Raw genomic sequence first — 20,170 nt, 5'->3', positions numbered from 1 at the left:
GATTGCCTTGGTTTCATTTTTCTGCGAGTTAACCTCAAGTTTTTCCTTTGACAGGCGGGAGAACAGAAAGCGATGTGCTTGCGTTTGGGGTTGTTCTACTTAATTTGATCACGAAGAGGCCCTATAAGCACCTGGAAGGACCTTTTCGTGATGATTGGGTTAAGATGTATGAGGAGAAAATCGCAGGGTCAGATGACAAGACGAAATGCTCCTCGGTGCATGCAAGCCTGGAAGCGGACCCGGGATTCTATTCGAGGGACGGACCTAAGATCACAAGGTTAACAATGCAATGTGTTGAGTACTCACCCCGTGATCGCCCTAGCATGAGGCAAGTGGTAAACCAAATGCTGAAATTGCGCATTGTCGAAAAACACGCAAAAGCGCTCGGCTTCAATTGAAGTCAAACGCGGTACCTTGTGGTGGTGTAATTTATTTGTTCGAGGCATTACGTGCGGAATTGGCATGCGTAACATACCAAATTTTAATTGTTACCTTTTTAAGAATCAAAGTTCACTCTTTCTCGTGATTTTTCATGGGTAATTTTACTAACATTGTTTTGACTCGACAATTGGTGGATGGGATCTTTATGACTCTGTTTGGTAACGTTTCTATTTATTTCGATTTATGTTTTTATGTTTTCTAGAACAAAAAAAAAACATAAATTTGTTCGATAACATCAATTAGTTTTTTTTATTCTCCAAAATAGAAAAGTGGCCGAATAATAGATTTGGAATGGAGATAATAAGTAGAAAAAAAATAACTTTTTGCTCCTGAAAACAATTTTTAGAAATAATTTTTTTCTTTTTTCTTTTTCTCTTTTCTTCTTTTTGGCCCGCTGCCACCTCCCCCCGCCCATCGGCCAACCACTGCCGATTGCCATCCATCGCCGCCTACCAACCTACCACGATCGACGATGGCGGTGGTCGATGGCGGGCGGTAGTCGGCGTTATAGGCGGCAATAGACAACGGCGGTAAAGAAGAATAAAAAAAAGTTAAAAGAAATTCTACATTACAAAAAAGTTTGTGAATCAGCATTTTTATTCTTTTTTCATTCTGAAAATAGAAATTTTGTATAGTTACCAAACACGTTTTCTTCCCAAAGAAATTGTTTCGGGTAATAGAGATAGAAAAAGATTATTTTTTAAAAGAAATTATTTCTCATAACAAAAGCGTTACCAAATAGACCCTATGTTTCTGCATATTTGCATCATGGTGTTTCAACCTGTATTGAAAAATTTAGTCTTTGTAAAAGAGCCTCTCGTTTGAAATTGTGTATGGAACCTAAATCAACTAGAAAAACAGAAAATTAAGTCGACGCTCATCGTCAAGTTAATTAGAACAAAGAGGAATCCAACATTTTTGGGTACGTAGAAGTAAGAGTAAAGCATGAGTAAAGCATGCCTTCAATATGGAAATATCATGCCAACTTGTAGCTGGACAGAAATTCTGATATAGTAAGAAGCATGAACATAAAATACATGCGTTTCTTGAGATTTCTTTATTTATTCGTGCCACTCAAAATTTTATAAAACAATCAGTGCCTATTATTTGACATAAAAGAAATATCAAACTTCCCTTCCTACAATAGTTTTATGAAACAAAACAAATGTATGTACATACGCATTCAAATTTATAAACATATTGTGTATACTAGATTGAATTTGATTTAACAAAAATGATTGGTGGCTTGTGAATTTTGTAGTATTTAAATTTTTATATTCAGTTCGATACATTACTAAATTAATACAATAATTTCCTGCATTCAAGACAACAGTTTTTTAAAACTTAAAAAAACATTTTCGAACCCAAGAACAGCAATATGTAATGACAAGAGGTTGTGCTTTAAAAAATTCAATTTGATAATGTGGCACCAATGTGTATATATTTGGCTTTTTTTTTTTTTGGGTACACAAAAGCTGGGCTTAGCTAGCAGAGCCCAAAACCGGGCTATTATTGTAGAGGAGAGCCTAAAGGGCCTAGGGTGGGGAAAGAAGCCAATTTTCCAGAAGTTCTTTTCTTTTATGGGCACATGCAACCCGATCTGCCACAACATTAGCACTCATTGGACATTTATGTTGTGCAATTTATATTTTTACTTAACATTGTGTGATTAATCAATAGCAATATTTAATGACAACAAGTTTTATAATATAAAATATTAAATGATAAAAAAATTGTAAAAGATTCATTTTTTTTCATCCAACATTGGCATTTTGTACTTTTCATTCAAAAATTAAATTTTCACTATATAGCCATTATAATTATATGCTTTTGTTAAGTTTGTAGCGTGTTGCATATCACGCTAATCATTTCACACACTCGAGTGAATTCTTGAACATAAGGCTTGAGTTTTTGTATACTAATAACATACCGGTATATCGCAAAGACTTGTAGTGCAAAATTGGAATGTGTAGTGTAGTTTAATATAAACCAATTTGTCAAATTATTAATTAATTCATGCGAATCTTGCTTTAAAAAAAATTGGAATGCTTAACTTGCATCATATGATAATGTAAATTATAGAAACTCATTACCAATTAGAATTTTATTTATTATCGTTGTTATATTAAATAAGAAATTTTATTTGTAACTAGCCATATTAATGTAATGGGTTAATACCTTGAAAAATCTCAAACTAGTACACATGTTATAAGTTTACCCCATGCTATTTTTTTAACTACCAAAGACTCCAAACCGGTTTACTTGTGACAAATTTACCCTATGTTAGTTTTCGTTAAATTTTATTATCAAATTATTAATTTAAATGACATATAACAATTGACCAAGATACCAATTTGGGATTTCATGTTCCCTTTATCATAGTTTATAATTTTTATGATTTTTTTGTGGTATAAATCCAATTTAGCGGATAGTACCACAAATTTACTAGTTTTGAGTTTTTTATGATCAAATAAATTAGTTTGGGGTACTAGTCAGAGTAAATTTGTCACATGTATACTAGTTTAGGGTTTTTTAGGGTATTAACTATGAATGTAATATTAAGAAAATATACTTGAAAGCTTCAAGAAAATACTTAATATGAAGTGTCACAAAAATATTACGGTCTTTCAAGAAAATACTTAATATGAAGTGTCACAAAAATATTACGGTCTTCAATATTGAAGCTCACCAAAGCTAATGTTTCTTTTTCTTGTACCAAAACTCATGGTATCAAGTGAGGCAAATATTAATCCTAATTGGAAGCAGATTGACTGGAGCGTAAAGTATAAGCACAATTTGAGAGGAGAATCATTTGATTTTTTTTCATGCAATCTAGGATCTTATAAGTCACTCTTAGAGACAATCCTTAAAGAAGAAGTTACCATTGTACATATATTTTGATAATAGCTTTTATCTTGATTCATGTGATCAGTATTTTCTACTAAGTATATACTCGAAATGACACACAAAGAAATAAATTGGTCTAGGACTTCATAATCATGATATTCAATAGACCATATTGACAATGCATAATTATAACATATTAAATGTTTGGCACTTCAATTTCCAATTAATTGGTTAAATATATTGACCTTAAGCCGTGCTAATATCATTATATCATATTTTATTTCGTTTTGTTTTGTATTCAAGATATGAAAAGGAGCAATCACATCGACTTTGTTCCTTCTCCATCCATGGCCAAAAGTCTCTCCCTCTCTCTCTCTCCTCCCTTCATAAACAAAGATACTTTTAGTTGTCTCCTAAAGCTAGGCTTAGCCAACAAAGCCCAAAACAGGACCATCATTGCAGAGGAAAGCCCAAAGGGCCTAGGGTGGGGACACAAGCAAATTTCCCGGAAGTTCTTTTCTTCTATGAGCACGTGCAGCCCAATCTTCCACAACATTAACACTCATTAGATATTTATGTTGTGCAATTTGTATTTTTACTTTACATTGTGTGATTAATCAATAGTAATATATAATGACAACACATTTTATAATATAAAATATTAAATGATAAAAAAATTGTTTGACTTTTTTCATCAAACATTGGCATTTTGTACTTTTCATTCAAAATTTAAATTTTCATTATAAGGCCATTATGTTTATTTGTTTTTGTTAAGTTTGTAATGTGTTGCATGTCACGCTAATCATTTCACACACTCGAGTAAATTATTGAATATAAGGCATGAGTTTTTGTACGCTAATAACATGCCAATTTATCACAAGGACGTGTAGTGCAAGATTGGAATGTGTATTTTAATATAAACGAATTTTTCATTTTATAACTTAATTCATGCGAATCTTGCTTTTTTAAAACAAAACAAAGTTCGAATGCTTAACTTGCATCATATGATAATGTAAATTTATAAATCATTAAAAAAAATTATGTTATTTTTCGAGAAAATTATAAAAGAAACTCGTCTACGATTTGATTCTTCAAATATTTTAATATTTTATATCATCATAACCATTTCGTGTTGCGTTTAAATTAAATTGTCATCGTTGCAAGATTCATAAAAAAAGGAAAAGCATTTATTACCCAAGTATGTGCATTTAGTCACGTGCAATCTTTTAATTTGATAATGGATTCTAAAATTGAACAATCGCCTTATCTAGATGTTTCTCAAGTTAATTTAATCTGGAAGCATTTTTGGGTTGGAGGAATGACCAAAAGTTTTAACTTTGATTGCTTCGAATAAAATGGCCCACTCAACGGTCTATCAATTTACGCCATGGAGGTCAATCTAGAAATGCTACCGACAAGTTTCGGGACATTTCTTTTACGACCTTACAGATCTAAAGACACAATTCGTGGATAGACTATGGACCCGTTTGGTCCGGCTTTTGGGGAATGTATTTGTAGAAATGCAAATACCTTTTATTTTTATTCAGGCGATTCGCGCGACTCCTTAGCTGGCGATTGTCAGCCTCCAATCGGCTTCTCCACCGGAAAGATGAATAACACCAGAAGTTGCATTCAAAAAATGCAACTTTCCAATGGACCTCAACCCCTCCATTCCCCCGAAGCCCTTTGAAGCCCTTTGGAGATGCAATTGCATCTCCCCCAAAGTCCCCAAAAACTTGAACCAAACGCCATACCATATGGTCAAACCCCTTTAAAGCCTCAAAGAGCATTTCAAATGCTTCAAACAGGGCCTATGTATATAGCAAATCCTTATATAACTATCATGTGAGCCCAATAAGGCATTTCCAATTTGGGGCTAGAGCCGACCCATCTAAGCTTACGATGGATTTTAGGATGAATAATGGGAGTGGTAGATTTTGTCTATATCAAATTTGCGCGAGCCCAATAACGCATTTCCATTTTGGGCTAGAGCCGATCCATCGATAGATTTTTACGATGAATAGTGGGAAGTGGAAGATTTTGTCTGTTTTTGTAATATCCGGTAGACGTGTAGGGTTAGCCTTTCTCTCTCCAAGCCCTCTCTCCGATGCATCTCTCTCTCCGCCTGCATCGGTCTCTCTCTCTCCATCTCTCTTCGATGCAGCTCTCCCTCCGCCTGCATCGGTCTCTCTCTCTCCATCTCCATCTCCATCTCCATCTCCTTCTCCTTCTCCTTCTCCTTCTCCTTCTCCTGGGTCGACTCTGTTGCCAAAAGTCTCTCTCTCTCCCCCTCCATAGACTCGGTTCTTTTGTAGGTATGAACAACTTTCGCTTTTTAACATCTTCGCAATCTCAGATCTGATCAAGCTCGAATTTTTAGACTTGGCCTTCGTTTGTTCATGTAGCCGCAGACTCGGAGGTGGTGTCTGTTTGATTTGCCATGGATCTGCCTTTTCAATCAAAGTTTCGTGACCTGGTTTTGCGGTTATAGGTCCAAGCAGATGATGATGAAACCTGGTCCGTGACCATCCATACTAAGAGGCAGGCTGCCTTCAGTCAAAGCTTCACGACCGTATTCCCCAGTATCGACCTGGTTTTGCAGGTATGGACAAGTTTCGCTTTTTTACATTTTCGCAAGCTCAGATCTGGTGAAGCTCGAATTTTTAGACTTGGCCTTTGTTTGTTCGCATAGACGCAGACCCGGAAGTGTTGTCCATTTGATTCGCCATGGATCTGCCTTTTCTATCAACGTTTCTCTAATAGATCGATGGGGGTACTGAGTAAGGCATCGCAGAAAGAGGGGTTTGTTTCTAGAATAGTGGAATTTAGAGCTGAAGCAACATCTAAAAGAAAAGTTTTTAGGTCTCATTCCCTGATTTTCTCGGCATCAACCATACGGTGTCTTGGTAAGTAATCAAGCCGAAGTCTAAGTTTTTTCTTTTTCCGATTATGGAACCACATTAAGTGCTTAATTAAGTCTCGAGAAATTATGCTTGGCTATATTTAAAGAGATAGTGAGTATGCAGACAGCATTTATACAGGATTCGAAATTTTGAATGTTAAAAGGAAAATGCATCTAGGCCTTATAGACCATTTCAATATGCACTTTGATCAAATTAAGGAGATATCATCCTAACCTTGGGGGAATTGAATTTGGTTTGACCACATCTCCTTTACTCATGAGACCTTTGCTATAAGCAGACTGATGCTGGATTGCAAGGTTATATGTTACCATTCACTGAGTCAGGAAATTCACAGCTGGGGATTCTGTTTTTTAGTATATATATACCACTAAGATTAATCACATTAAGATTCTTACATGTGGACATTCTTGTATTTGAGCTTGTGAAATGTCCTGGGTAAATGCCTTTGAATCTTTTACCCCTGTTGCCACTAGCGGCATATCTCATCACTTTGCTGTAAATGTGCTCATTCTTTTAGATCATCATAAACTATAAGCATTTATTGTACCTTTGGCCTTTTGTGTTTCTGGACAAGATTCATCTTCAGTTCCACGAAGCTGAAGTCTGGAAGTTAGATATAATATCTTAACTACAGCCTTGAATCTCGAGTTATTGTACGCTTATCAAAGTAAACTAATGTTCATCAGAGTCCCATTGCAGTATCAGAAAGCAAGCAAATAAGTACCTGGGTTTAGGTATATGTATTAACGGTTCAGGTTCAAATTATATCCAATCGGTACAGTGTATCTAGCTTTTCGGTATGATCAAATCAGAAGAACAATGTCTAATCTTATGGTCTTGTAGTAAATTTTCTTTTATCAACAGTAAAGCATACTGTTAAGTTACTACTCGTGGATTTGTCCTAGGAAATATGTTTGGGGAGGTCTTTTGAGGTGAAGATGTACTAAATGGCACTACCTTGGTTGACACCGATGTGAGGTGCTACCTGAATCCTGTTTAGACTCTATCAAAGTTTTCAGTTGGTTCAGGCGCTTTCCTCGTATCAACAAGATTTGGGAGTACAACTGACATTCAAGTCGGTTGTCCTATGTTGACTTTAGAGTGGTACCACTGTAAAAATGGAGCTCTTGTTACGAGGAGTCTCATTCAAATATTGGCCTCGGGCACACTATTGGCTTCTTTCAGTTGAATGGCCTGTGATGAGAGATTGTCGATCCTTTTGAGCTAACCGCAAGTCTTTGATAGAAAGCGATGTGCTTGCATATGGGGCTGTTCTCCTTAATTTGATTACGGTGAGGCCCTTTAAGTACTCACACGGACATTGTCCTGATGACTGGGCCAAGGAGTATTAGGAGAAATCGCGGGGTCAAATGACAAGATGAAATGCTCCTTGGTGCACGCCAGCCTAGAAGCGAACTCGGGATTCTATTCGAATGGACCTAACATCACAAGGTCAGAGATACAATGTATCGAGAGCTCACCTTGTGATCACCCTAGCATGAGGCGAGTGGTGAAACCGAACGATGAAACAACGCATTGTTAAAAAGCACGCAAAAGCGCTCAGCTTCAATTGCAATTGAAGTTGAATGCGGTACACTGGGGTGGTGTAATGTATTCGTCTAAGGCATTATGTGCGGAATTGGCATGCGCACCACACCTAATTTTATTTATTACTCACTAGTTCGAATGGTTCAAAGCTCAATCTTTCCCCTGATTTCTCTCATGTGTAGTTATACTAACATTGTGATTGTTTTGATTGGCAATTGGTGGATCTGATGTTTGTGTTTCTGTGTTTAAACCTATATTTAAAAATTGAAATCAGTTTGGTACGTAATACTAAATCAACGCAATAACTTCTTGCATCCCAAGACAGCAATTGTTCAAAAACTCAAAGAAGCATTTTCGAGCCCAAGAACCGGTTGGATATAGAAGGAAATATAGAGCCTCGTTTTGATAATATGTCACCAATAGGTATATATTTCCGAATTTGCATTGTGCAATTTGTCTCTTTACTTGACAAAGGTGTAATTAATCAACAGAAATATATAATGACAAGAAGTTGTATACTATAAAATATCGTATGGTAAAAATATGTAAACGATTGACTGTTACTTCTTTCATCCAACATTGGCATTTCTTTCGAAAATTAAATTTTCACTGTGAGGCTAGTTTGGTAATATATCTTTGTTAAGTTTGTAGGGTTTTTCCATGTCGAGCATTTATTATTATTATTATTATTATTATTATTATTATTATTATTATTATTATTATTATTTGTTCGGGAATTGAGGGTAAATTAGTTGGGCCAATTTCAATACCAAAAAAATCAAAAGTAGTTGGGCCAATTGAGGTGTTATTGTGAACTGATGGTAACTGTGGACTAACTAAGGTGAGTACATGGGCTTTTGGGCTTGAGGAAATGGGTTTGTTTTTACTGACTTTTTTATCCTATTTTGAAGTAAAGAGCTACTTCTTATCATCTCTGCAAATTTTTTTTCATTATAAGCATAATTTGATAACTAAAGAAGGAGGATATATCAAGCCTAAATGGTCTGTTTCGTCGCAGTTACTATTAGATAATAATCCCTGTCAAGTGATCTATTAACACAAGTTTTTTTCTTTTTTCTTTTTTCTTTTTTCTTTTTTTCCCATTAAGCATCTAATAGCAAGGTTCAGTAGCAGTTTGAAAATTAAGGGAGGGGCATTTCTCAAAGAGATTAACTCAATGGTCAAGTCTTCGATTTAAATTTGATTATTCAGGCTTAAATTACAACAGTTTTCATTCAAGGTAAAGTAGAAAAATCTTCCATCGATACACATAGACATGAAAATGGGGGACCATCATTTCATCTTTCGAATCGAATTTTACAAACAGGAGAACTAGTAATCACACTTCTCTCCACAAATTTGCAATGCTGATTACTTAGAGATTTTTTTTTCTCTTGGGTCCATCCATCCCACATTCCAGACGCTTTGCTTGCTTCAATTAGTTACTTTGGCATCGGACCATTGTTTCCTTTCTTGAGATGCCGCGTCTGAATTGGACGCCAATGAATTGAGACATCAAGTTCTTTGTTCTTTGGGTCTTCGAATCTGAAGAGTTGTTCCTATGCGGGAGCTAAGAAGTTACATGGTTTGTGTGAATTTATGTGCTTTGCGGTTTGAGGATCTATTATTGCTTTCATTGGAATAATAGGGTTTGAGTTCCTGACCCCATTAGCAGCCGAGATTCTCCACCATTCCTTCGTTTTACGAAACCCTAATTATGTTTCTTCCTTTACATGCCTGTACAAGCTACGAAACCCTAATCAGTTTCTTTCCTTATATATAGCTACAAAATATTCACGATTCTAACACATGTATAGAAACATATATTGTATAGATGTAATATGTATACAAATAGTCTGATTCAGTAACAATTCTGAATCTGCAAGCATTTATTTAACTATAAGCACTTAGAAATCTATTATGTATATTTCATTCTTGCCTTTTTATGGTACTCCCTAAATAGTTACAAATACTAAAAGGTCGAATCAAATTAGTATCGAGTACTAAATCGAACAAAGCATATCTTATATCATGCCACATATCACGTCAAACTCGAGATGATGATAAAGTTTCGAATTGAATATATATCTTGCACTCAATTTATTTTTAGTAATAAACTTTCCATTTATTCTATCCAGTCAAAAAAAGACACCGTAGGAAAATCTTATCTCACCTTTTTAGGAAATTTAAACTTAGATTTCAATAACAATATCATAGTGATAATAACGATAAGTTTCCTAGTTTAAAAGTATACGAGGTTGTCCTATGATGGGATTGTCGCCAACCGATATCTTTTTGGATTGCATTGTTGAAGTTTCCGCATTCTATTGTCATTCTCGTCCTCCTCTTTCCTTTGGCTAGAGATTCACCAAAATCTACATTTATGAATTCTGACCTTATCTCTGCTATAGCAGCTAACAGTACTGTTCCTTTCTTGCCCTTGCAACAACTTGGTTGGAGTTGCCCCATCCTCCTTGTGATAGAGCAGAAGCTCTGCTCCGGACGTTAATCATATGTGTTACACACTCTTCAAGTGCCCGAAGAGCAAAGTCTTATCAAACTCCCGAGTGAGATTTCTGGTTTCTCTACCCTTTGTATACTTACTGCCAAACAAGGAAAAGGAGAGAAAAAACAAAATCGATGCCTTTTCTGTTGTTGAAAATTGTGTGGTGAATATTTTTCAGGTATGTTTCCCGATCACTGGACGACTTGTCCTTATAGTCTTATTGAAGAGATTACAAACGGCTTTAGTGAAGAAAACTACATCGGCAGTTTCCAATTAGGCAAAGTCTACCGAGGAGATTATGAGGGAAAGAAGGTCACGGTGAAGATATCGGAGGACAAATCTCTGATCAGACCAGGGGCAGTTGCACGCAGCTTCCGGGAAGAATCTTATATGCACAAGTGGTTGACTGAGTCGGGACTGCATGATCTTCACCCAAACATAGTCAAGTGCCTTTGTTACACTTATTTGGAAGGATATTTTGCTTGTGTTTACGACCTGAATCCTCTGGACACACTCCACAATCTTGTCACCAAAGGTGGTACTTCATTCAATACATAATTAGACGTGTCACTGAGCAAATAACTCCTTCCTTGCCCACGCGGTCAATCATCTATGCTTATTGTGATTCAATACTAGTGTTGACATAGTGTTATCTATAGGAGCAATTGGCAAAATCAAGATTTCTTCCCCTTTGTGCTGAATTTCCCTTGCAGATTGTCCATGATTGTCCTTATGTTTAACATAGACGATGATCATTTTCCGGCTATTTGTAGTTAGCTTTGCTTGGCACCAGAGGATCAGAGCTGCTTTAGGACTCGCTAACTTTCTTGCGTTCCTTCATTCTTTTGACCTACCTTTGCTGGTTCGTAATTTGGATGCTGCCCATGTAATGATTGACCAGGTTTGTCCTTTTAATGAAAGAACGTCTTGTTGGCTTTTTGGCCATTTATCTTAAATAATTTTCATGGCATACCTTTTCTTTCGGGGGGTTTTGCAGGATTACAATGCAGTGTTATATGACTTCAGCATGCTTTCAGGTGGATATTTCACCGATAGGTCATTCCTCATAGATGAAGATTCTAAAGGCTGTCATGGATACATGGATCCAAGTTTTGATAATCATGGTATCTCTCATCTATATCGTCTGCCTTTTTTTTGGCTTTGTCAAAGGATTAACACCTCGGGTTCCTGCTAATAACCCTGTTTCCCCACGTTTCCTGATACTGGTCTTAGGTTATGCTGAAGTGATATCTATAAAGAGTTATATCTGCAACACATGCACAAATTGTTCACTCAGTTTTTGTTAAACATATGGGAGATAGCATGTCTAGTTGTTTGGATTTGAGCTTTTACCTATTCATTGGTAATTCGAGTGTGATTGATTCTATGAGAGATCAGAGCTGCGGAAATCGAGTGTGATTGATTATATTGACCATACTACATGAACCCAGGCAATTTTGGATGACTATATTTTGAGAAGCTTTCGACAGAACATAGCACAGGAGGTTGCTCTTGCTAGCAATGTCCATACTACTTTGCAATGTTTTTAATGAATCTAGATCTCGATGAAAAAGGTTATCAATTCCAAGTTAGACTAGCTCGTTGCTATGAAACTTGTGTATATGCCAAGAGGGGTTTGGACTCAGTTCCCTCAGAAGTTTTCTTGAAATGATTTCAGAGATACTTAATCGCATTTAGTATAACCGGTGGCATGTGAATTAGATGTCCATCAGCCAAACAAGAGCTGTGTCCCTCCAAAACCAGCTTCGTGTTTAGCTCACCTGAGCTCTTCGCGTATGTTAATATTGACTGATCATTTGTCATTGTTGGTCATTGTTTAACAGAGACCAAAATGCACACGACTAATTTCCCGAACCATTCATGATTTGAAATGCTCATCCTTTATTATGGTGCACTAACAGTTTGTAGTGTATGATTTCTAATTCATCAAATAAAATAAGCTCTTCAATTCCACATGACAGTAATATTTCAATCAGAACATCAGTTTCAGCATACTCATGACAATTTCTTTGATGTTTTATTTGCAATGTGGGCTAGTATATTAGGGTGCTTGCTCTCTAATTGCAACCAAATAACCATATGGTACTTCAATGACATGATCTGAGAAACCTGTACCCTTCATATAGTTTCTAACTCTTTCTCCACAATGGAGTAATTTTATCTGATTCACCTTTCTGATCATCTCTTGATTGCTTATCCCTAATACTTTTCGAAACAGGCAAATGGTCTCACAAATCTGATGTCTTTGCGTATGGAGTTGTATTGTTGGGTTTGATCTGCAAAAGAGTCTGTACAGAGGAGGACAGATTAAGTCCTGCTCCTGCGCCTTGTGTTTATGAATGGGCCGAAAATGAGTACAAGCGGTCAAAGCGAGCCAAGGGCTCTAGATCGTCTCTTGTGGATGAAAGCCTCAAAGAAAATCTGTTGTTCAAGTTTGAAGACGGTTTAAAGATTACGAAGCTGGCCATGCAATGTATCAAACGTAACCCCAATCGCCGCCCATCAATGAAGCAAGTTGTTAGCTGTTTGCTGAAGCTGCATATTGTTCAGCATGATAAAGAGGCTGTGGGTTTTGATCACGAACTGTTTATGGAAGTTGCTCTGCCCAATCCACTGAAGGATAAGTTTCAAGGTAATCAGGAATTCTTCATTTTTTATTTTTTTTGGTACATCGGGTTCATCTGTTGATTGTTTCAAGTCCTTTTTGAGAGGGATGTTTTGTTATTCTACTTTCTTTTTTTTCTATGGATTGATGCTGCTAGTTTTGATGAGTGGTTGGAGAATATGTGGATGCACATAAGCTAAACTATAGCAATCTCCATGAACTCCTCTACTGGTATGTCTTGGAGTACAATATTCTATGCTGTGGTAACAAGTTTCGACGTATTCATATCTTGACTTCTCTACAAAGGAGCTTTATTTACTGTACTGATGCTACTCATTTTGAGGAGTTGATCTAGCGAGTGCACAGTCAATAGTTTAAAATTCCTTGCTTATTTTCTCATTGTAAATTTGTTGTGCATGCTTCATGAGCATTTAATACTTTTGACTCGATAGATGCAATAGTAATCCGGCACATGGGGTTTCTCTTGCTTTCTGTGCCTCCATATTGTTGGTCCTTTCTGCCAAGTGTCTTTTTGGAAGCCAAATGAATTACATGGAAAAGTAATAACCAATAAGGCTAGAAAGGCGGTTTCTCCCTCGCTTTGGGAGCTGTATTTTGTGCTTGTCCAGGCCTCTTTATTGGGTTTACATCTTAGTTACTTGGGTTAGATAGGCGTGGTGGCTTGACTGAATAGGGACAACGTCATTATTTAAGAGGTACTTTGAAAATTTAACTTAAGAGGAGACGTCAAGTAAGGGAATCGGGTGCAATATAACTGGTGGTAAGCAAGTGCTCAGTGTCTTCTCATTGCTCTAAATAATTCAGGAATATAATCTGCAATGGGACAGAATGCAAAAAATGGACTGGTATTTTTTATGTTTTCTCTATTACTCCAAATTGATATCTATGGTAAGAGTTGGTTTGATTTGGATTGATAGATTTTAAGAAATGGATTATCAAAGATCTCTATTCTCATCTCTCGAGCTGGTACCATTTTGGTGGCATCAGAAGAACCGTCCCATTCCTTCCTTGTCCAAGCATAGCTAATAAAAGGACGATTCTGATTGAAGCAGGTAAGATGGTTCTTCTTCTTCTTCTTCTTCTTCTTCTTCTTCTTCTTCTTCATATTGAGGAACAGAGGACGGTAGTTTCTCAATTTAAGCAAAATCGAGAGCAAAAACTGATGAGAAATAGGTCAGGTGGTGTATTGACATTTAACTAAGATAAACGTTAAGAAGAATATCCTGATGAACGTGGTGGCAGTGACTGATGTGATTGCACATCAACCTGCATTTCTTAAAAAAAGTGCATAGAAAAAACACAGGCATGTATTGAATCCCTTTCCCATAATTTCTCTTTTATGTTGTTTTACTGATTATTTTGTAGAAGTATACCGCATGAATCAAATTGCGTATCCACTATGGGGGGACGGGTTATCTGGCCATGCTGTGGTGACCATGTCGCAATCAGAAGGAATGTTCTGTTGTTTATCAAAGCAAAACCTTGTTGGTCTTTCTCCATTGTGTGGGCATAATGACATATTGTACCCCTTTCACTTTTTTTTTACTGGCAACGCAAATGAATAAGAATGAAAGCCTTCTTTCATGGACGCCGATAGTGCGCGCCTTTTGCTAACCATGAACAGTCTTAAAAGGAGATTGCAGTCGTATCTGTTGTATGAAGTTTTAGTGTTGTGGAAATGTTCGTTGATTTCATGTTTTTAACAAACCATCTATGGAAACTTTTCAGCAAAACGGCATGGTAAGATGCAAGTGTTTTCATATGAAGACCTTAGCCAGTTCACTGATGAGTTTTCTGTGGAGAATTTTATCGGGAACTATCAGTTTGGCAAAATGTATCGTGGAAAGATTGAATCGCGAGCAGTGACGGTGAAAATACTGGAGGAGTCAGGGATATATCTTTATCCCCCCGGAGTGGGAGAATTGACGGTATGCTATGAGTGAAATCGTTCATCCATCAGAATTCAATGCCTTTAATATGCCTCAGTTAACTCTGTAATGGTCTTCAGGATGAGCTAACTTTACTTCGGCATCCGGAGTTCATCCTACATCCTAGTATGGTGAAGTTGGTAGGCTACTGTTGTGAAGATGAGAACCTCGGCGTGGTGTATGATCTTGATTCCTTGGATACTGCTCAAAACTTACTGAAAGATGGTACAATTTTTTTCTTCTTTGATCTAACAGTATGCCATTGTGGTGGTCCCTTGCACTAAAATCTGTCTAGGGTTCAAATTGGAACAGAAAAGGACCAGGTTCAAATAGAGGCCATGGACACCTCCGAAACTGATGCAATGTGTTTTTTGCCTTGCAATAGCGTGTCCAAAATTTCTTTACCATGCAGAACCTTAGCTAGTCTGCAGCAAAAAAGTTTGACAACAACAATCTTTTTTCTGATTCTGACAGGCATGTTGGCCTGTTCCTTGACAATTTAAGCTTGTGGGAGATGTAACCCTTTAACATGTTAAAACTGCAATGCAGATAGCTTTACATGGATGCGGAGAATTAAGGTTGCTCTTGGATTTGGTTGTCTCCTTGAATTTCTTCACTCCACGGATGGACGGGATCTACCTTATGCAGTCCGCAATATCCATCCAAGTCATATAATGGTTGACAAGGTCTGTCAAAAGAACTTCTGCTTCTTTTTGTGGTCTGTGGAGATTCCATAATGTTTTTGGTGCCTTCATTATCCAGGAATACAACCCAATATGGTATGAGTTTGGAATGTTTACTGGTGGAATTCTTCCTCTGCCACAATACAAGAGGCTTTTAAATCTTCACAGATTTTTCGGCTATAATGAATTCCATCCTGAAGGTATCTAGTTTCAACTCTACGTGTTTATTTTTGCTGCCATTGTGCTTGGTCATTAATATCCCAATTAGGATCTTGTTATCCAAAATTTAACGTATAACTCAGATCTAGTAGGATATTGATTTGTTAGGCCAATGTGAGAGTCTGATCCTACTTAATGAAATGAACGTCAGCAATATGTAAGTATGTATCTAACCCCCCACTTGTAAAATCCTGATAACCTTAGATTTGTTTGTTGTTTCCACTATCTTCTCGAGAGAGTATACCCAACTTGCAATATCCAGCCCCAGCAGACTGACTTATAAGGGAAATCATCATATTTTAGGGAGAAATGAGCATGAAGTGATTCTATAAATTATAAGCTTCTAAAAGCAATATAGCATTATTTTAGGTTCTTCTCATTTTCATGGTTGTTTAGCTTAGTATAAACTTGTAAAGTGAATATAACAATTAATAATTTTAGGAGTGTGCTCATTCCCTCGGTGAGTTTTTCCCGATGTTTTTCTCAGTAACTCCATGACTAAATTCTCAGATTGAATACTCCATAGAAGTCCAGGCTCCATCTAGAATCCAATTTATGCTCACTCCTCCCATCATCGCCTTGTTATGAAGCTTCACTTTGTTTGTGGAACAGTTGAGTCTCCAATGATGAGTAATCTGTCTTGCAACGGACCAATAGAGTAAAGTAGGTAGTGTCAAGGGTGCATTTCGCAAACAGGTCATATCCATCTATGCTGTCTCTTTCCTATTGTTCTCAATTGCAAGACAGCTCGCCGATTGGTGATCTAGGAGAACAAAGATATGATCTACGAGGCGAGTCATCAGGACTTGGTATGAGTATTTAACCAATTAAAGTGAGAGCAGCTGCAATAGAGCAGGGACAGCAAATACCAAGCTCCGATTCTATAATAGATGGATGAGGTCCTGAATAAGGTTTTGCAGAAAGAGGGGGCCTGTTTTTAGAAGAGCCAACTTTAGAGCTGAAGTCGACATTTAAAAGAAGAGTTTTTAGGTCTCATGCACCGATTTTCTCATCATCACCTATACAGTGTCTTCGTAAGTAATTATGCCTAAGTCTGATTTTTTCTATGTTTAACAAACCACATTGAATGATCGATTACTCTCCGGAAATGATACTCTGCTTAATTTGAGGAGATACTTAGGTATACAGACCTCACTCATAAAGGAATTGAAATGCACGTAGGCCTGATAGACCGTTATGATGTCCACCTTCATTGCCATCTTGATAAAATTAAGGAGATGTTCCTCCTAACCTTGGGGGAACTGACCCCTCTTTGACCGCATCTCCTTCACTCAACATGCCTTTGTTAGGCAGACTGATACCGGGCTGCAAGTTATTCGTTTTTCCAACATATACACGACTATGATGGATAAAATTAAGATATGGCTGGACATTCCTATAATTGAGCTTATGAAATGTCCTAGATAAATGACTTTGAAGCTCCTAATGATGTTGCTAGCAGCGGCATGTCTCATCACTTCAACTGCTGAAGTTATTCTACTAGATCCACAAAAACTCTGAGCATTTCCTGAACCTCTGGCCTTTTGTGTTTCTGCACAAGATCCATATGGAGTTCCATTAAGTCGATGTCTGAAAGTTAGCATATAAAATCCTACTATACCCTAGAATCCCCAATTACTGAATGGATTCTTGAAGCACTTCATCGAGATACTCTTTTTGTGAAATGGTTTGACAGGGAAGACTGGGACTGGTGACATTTTTCTATATTCATGTCCAGAGCGTCGTAGTAGACTTATGTTCATCCATGTCACATTGCGGCATTAGGAAGCAAGCAGGTTACGTAAAGTACCCCCAAGGTTAAATATATGCATCAATAGTTAAAGTTCCAAGTTCTATCTAACTGGTACACCGTAACTTTTTGGTATGATCGAAATAGAAGAACAATGTCTAATGTTATGGTCCCATTATTAAGTATTTATTTCAATAGGAAAGCATAAAGTTAAGTTAGTACTCGCAGATATATCCGGGAAAACATTTTTGGGGAGGTCTTTGGGGTGGAGATGTACTAAACGTGTCACTTCCTTGTTAGGCACCAGTCTCACTAATGTTCCGCCTGAATCATGCTCAGACTCTATCAAAGTTTTCAGAGGGTCACTTCCTCGGAAATTATTCGCTCAGCCACTTTCCTCGAAGTGAAAAGATATGGGAGAACAATTGACAGTGAAAAGATATGGGAGAACAATTGACATTCAAGTAGGTTGTCCAGTGATGATGTTGGGAGTCGTGACATCATAAAAGGAGCTCCTTGTTCGAATATTGGCCTCAGGCACACTGTTGTCTTGTTTCGGTTGAATGGCCTATGACGAGAGATTGTCGATCATTTTAAAAAGGTTTCGCTTGTGAATGCCTTGGTTTCATTTTTCTGCGAGTTAACCTCAAGCTTTTCCTTTGACAGGCTGGTCAACAGAAAGCGATGTGCTTGCGTTTGGTGTTGTTCTACTTAATTTGATTACGAAGAGGCCCTATAAGCACCCGGAAGGACCTTTTCTTGATGATTGGGTTAAGATGTATGAGGAGAAAATCGCAGGGTCAGATGACAAGACGAAATGCTCCTTGGTGCATGCAAGCCTGGAAGCGGACCCGGGATTCTATTCAGAGGACGGACCTAAGATCACGAGGTTAACAATGCAATGTGTTGAGAACTCACCCCGTGATCGCCCTAGCATGAGGCAAGTGGTAAACCAAATGCTGAAATTGCGCATTGTCAGAAAACACGCAAAAGCGCTCGGCTTCAATTGAAGTCAAACGCGGTACCTTGTGGTGGTGTAATTTATTTGTTCGAGGCATTACGTGCGGAACCGGCATGCGTAACATACCAAATTTTAATTGTTACCTTTTTAAGAATCAAAGTTCACTCTTTCTTGTGATTTTTCAAGTGTAATTTTACCAACATTGTTTTGACTCAGATAATTGCTGGATGGGATCTTTATGACTCTATTTGGTAACATTTCAGTTTATTTCGATGTATGTTCTTTCATTTCCTGAAACAAAAAAAGAATATAAATTCGTTCGATAACATCAATTAATTTTTTTATTCCTTAAAATAGAAAAGTGGCCGAATAATGGATTTGAAACAGATATAATAAGTAGAAAAAAATAATAACTTTTTGCTCCTAAAAACAATTTATAGAAATTAGTTTTTTCTTTTTTTCATTTTCTCTTTTCTTCTATTTTGCCTGCTGCCGCCTCCCCTCTCTCCTGCCATCGGCCAACTGCCACCGATTGCCACCCATTGTTGCCTACAAACCTACCACGATCGGTGATGGCGGTGGTCGATGGCGGGCGGTAGTCGGCGATAGGCAGCAACAGATAAAGGCGGTAAGGAAGAATAAGAAAAAAAAAATTAAAAGAAATCCTACATTACAAAAAAGTTTGTAAATCATTCCAAGTGCATTTTTAATTTTATTTTCATTTCAAAAATAAAAAATTTATATAGCTTACCAAACACGTTTTCTTCCCCAAAAAATTGTTCCGGATAATAGAGATTGAAAAGATTATTTCTTAAAAGAAATTATTCCTTGGAACAAAAGCGTTACCTAATGGACCCTATGTTTCTGCATATCTGCATGATGGTGTTTTAACCTGTATTGAAAAATTTAGTCTTTGTAAAAGAACCTCGCGGTTGAAATTGTGTATGGAACCTAAATCAACTAGAAAAACAGAAAATTAAGTCAACGCTCATCATCAAGTTAATTAGAACAAAGAGGAATCCAACATTTTTGGGTACGCAGAAGTAAGAGTAAAGCATGCCTTCAATATGGAAATATCATGCCAACTTAGTAGCTAGATAGAAATTCTGATATGGAAAGAAGCATGAACATAAAATACATGCGTTTCTTGAGATTTCTTTATTTATTCACGCCACTCAAAATTTTATAAAACATTCCGTGCCTATTATTTGACATAAAAGACATATCAAACTTCCTTTCCTACAATAGTTTTATGAAACAAAACATATGTATGTACATATGCATTCTAATTTATAAACATATTGTATGTACTAGATTGAATTTGATTTAACAAAAATGATAGGTGGCTCGTGAATTTTGTAGTATTTAAATTTTTATATTCAGTTCGATACATTACTAAATTAATACAATAATTTCCTGCATTCATGACAATAGTTTTTTAAAACTTAAAAAAACATTTTCGAACCCAAGAACAACAATATGTAATGACAAGAGGTTGTGCTTTAAAAAATTCAATTCGATAATGTGGCACCAATGCGTATATATTTGGCATTTTTTTTTGGGGTACACAAAAGCTGGGCTTAGCCAGCAGAGCCCAAAACAGGGCCATCGTTGCATAGGAGAGCCCAAAGGACCTGGGGTGGAGAAACAAGCCAATTTTCAAGAAGTTCTTTTCTTCAATGGGCACATGCAGCCCAATCTGCCACAACATTAGCA

General features: G+C 36.9%; 1 protein-coding gene across 16 annotated transcripts in view; it reads left to right on the top strand.

Moving 5' to 3' along the window:
• The window catches only part of LOC104419990 (probable serine/threonine-protein kinase PBL1), a 32,055-nt gene extending 13,334 nt beyond the window's left edge, over positions 1–18,721 (top strand). For 3 of the 16 annotated variants that reach the window (XM_039301977.1, XM_039301975.1, XM_039301976.1), the window contains exons 7-12: positions 13,831–13,965; positions 14,642–14,841; positions 14,922–15,066; positions 15,391–15,527; positions 15,604–15,724; positions 18,160–18,721. In XM_039301977.1, coding sequence (XP_039157911.1) covers positions 13,831–13,965; positions 14,642–14,841; positions 14,922–15,066; positions 15,391–15,527; positions 15,604–15,724; positions 18,160–18,503 — 1,082 coding nt within the window. In that variant the 3' untranslated portion in view covers positions 18,504–18,721. Of the gene's footprint in view, positions 1–5,426; positions 5,604–5,693; positions 5,891–5,980; positions 6,195–10,171; positions 10,328–10,444; positions 10,802–11,039; positions 11,168–11,263; positions 11,391–12,505; positions 12,920–13,830; positions 13,966–14,641; positions 14,842–14,921; positions 15,067–15,390; positions 15,528–15,603; positions 15,725–18,159 lie in introns of those variants that run through there. The other 13 variants (XM_039301972.1, XM_039301971.1, XM_018862703.2 and 10 more) reach the window with 13 other exon arrangements.
• Positions 18,722–20,170: the final 1,449 nt, after the last annotated feature.

The sequence above is a fragment of the Eucalyptus grandis genome, chromosome 9 (assembly GCF_016545825.1).
Source record: "Eucalyptus grandis isolate ANBG69807.140 chromosome 9, ASM1654582v1, whole genome shotgun sequence".
NCBI classification, from domain to species: Eukaryota; Viridiplantae; Streptophyta; class Magnoliopsida; order Myrtales; family Myrtaceae; genus Eucalyptus; species Eucalyptus grandis.
This window is presented reverse-complemented; position numbering and strand designations above follow the sequence as displayed.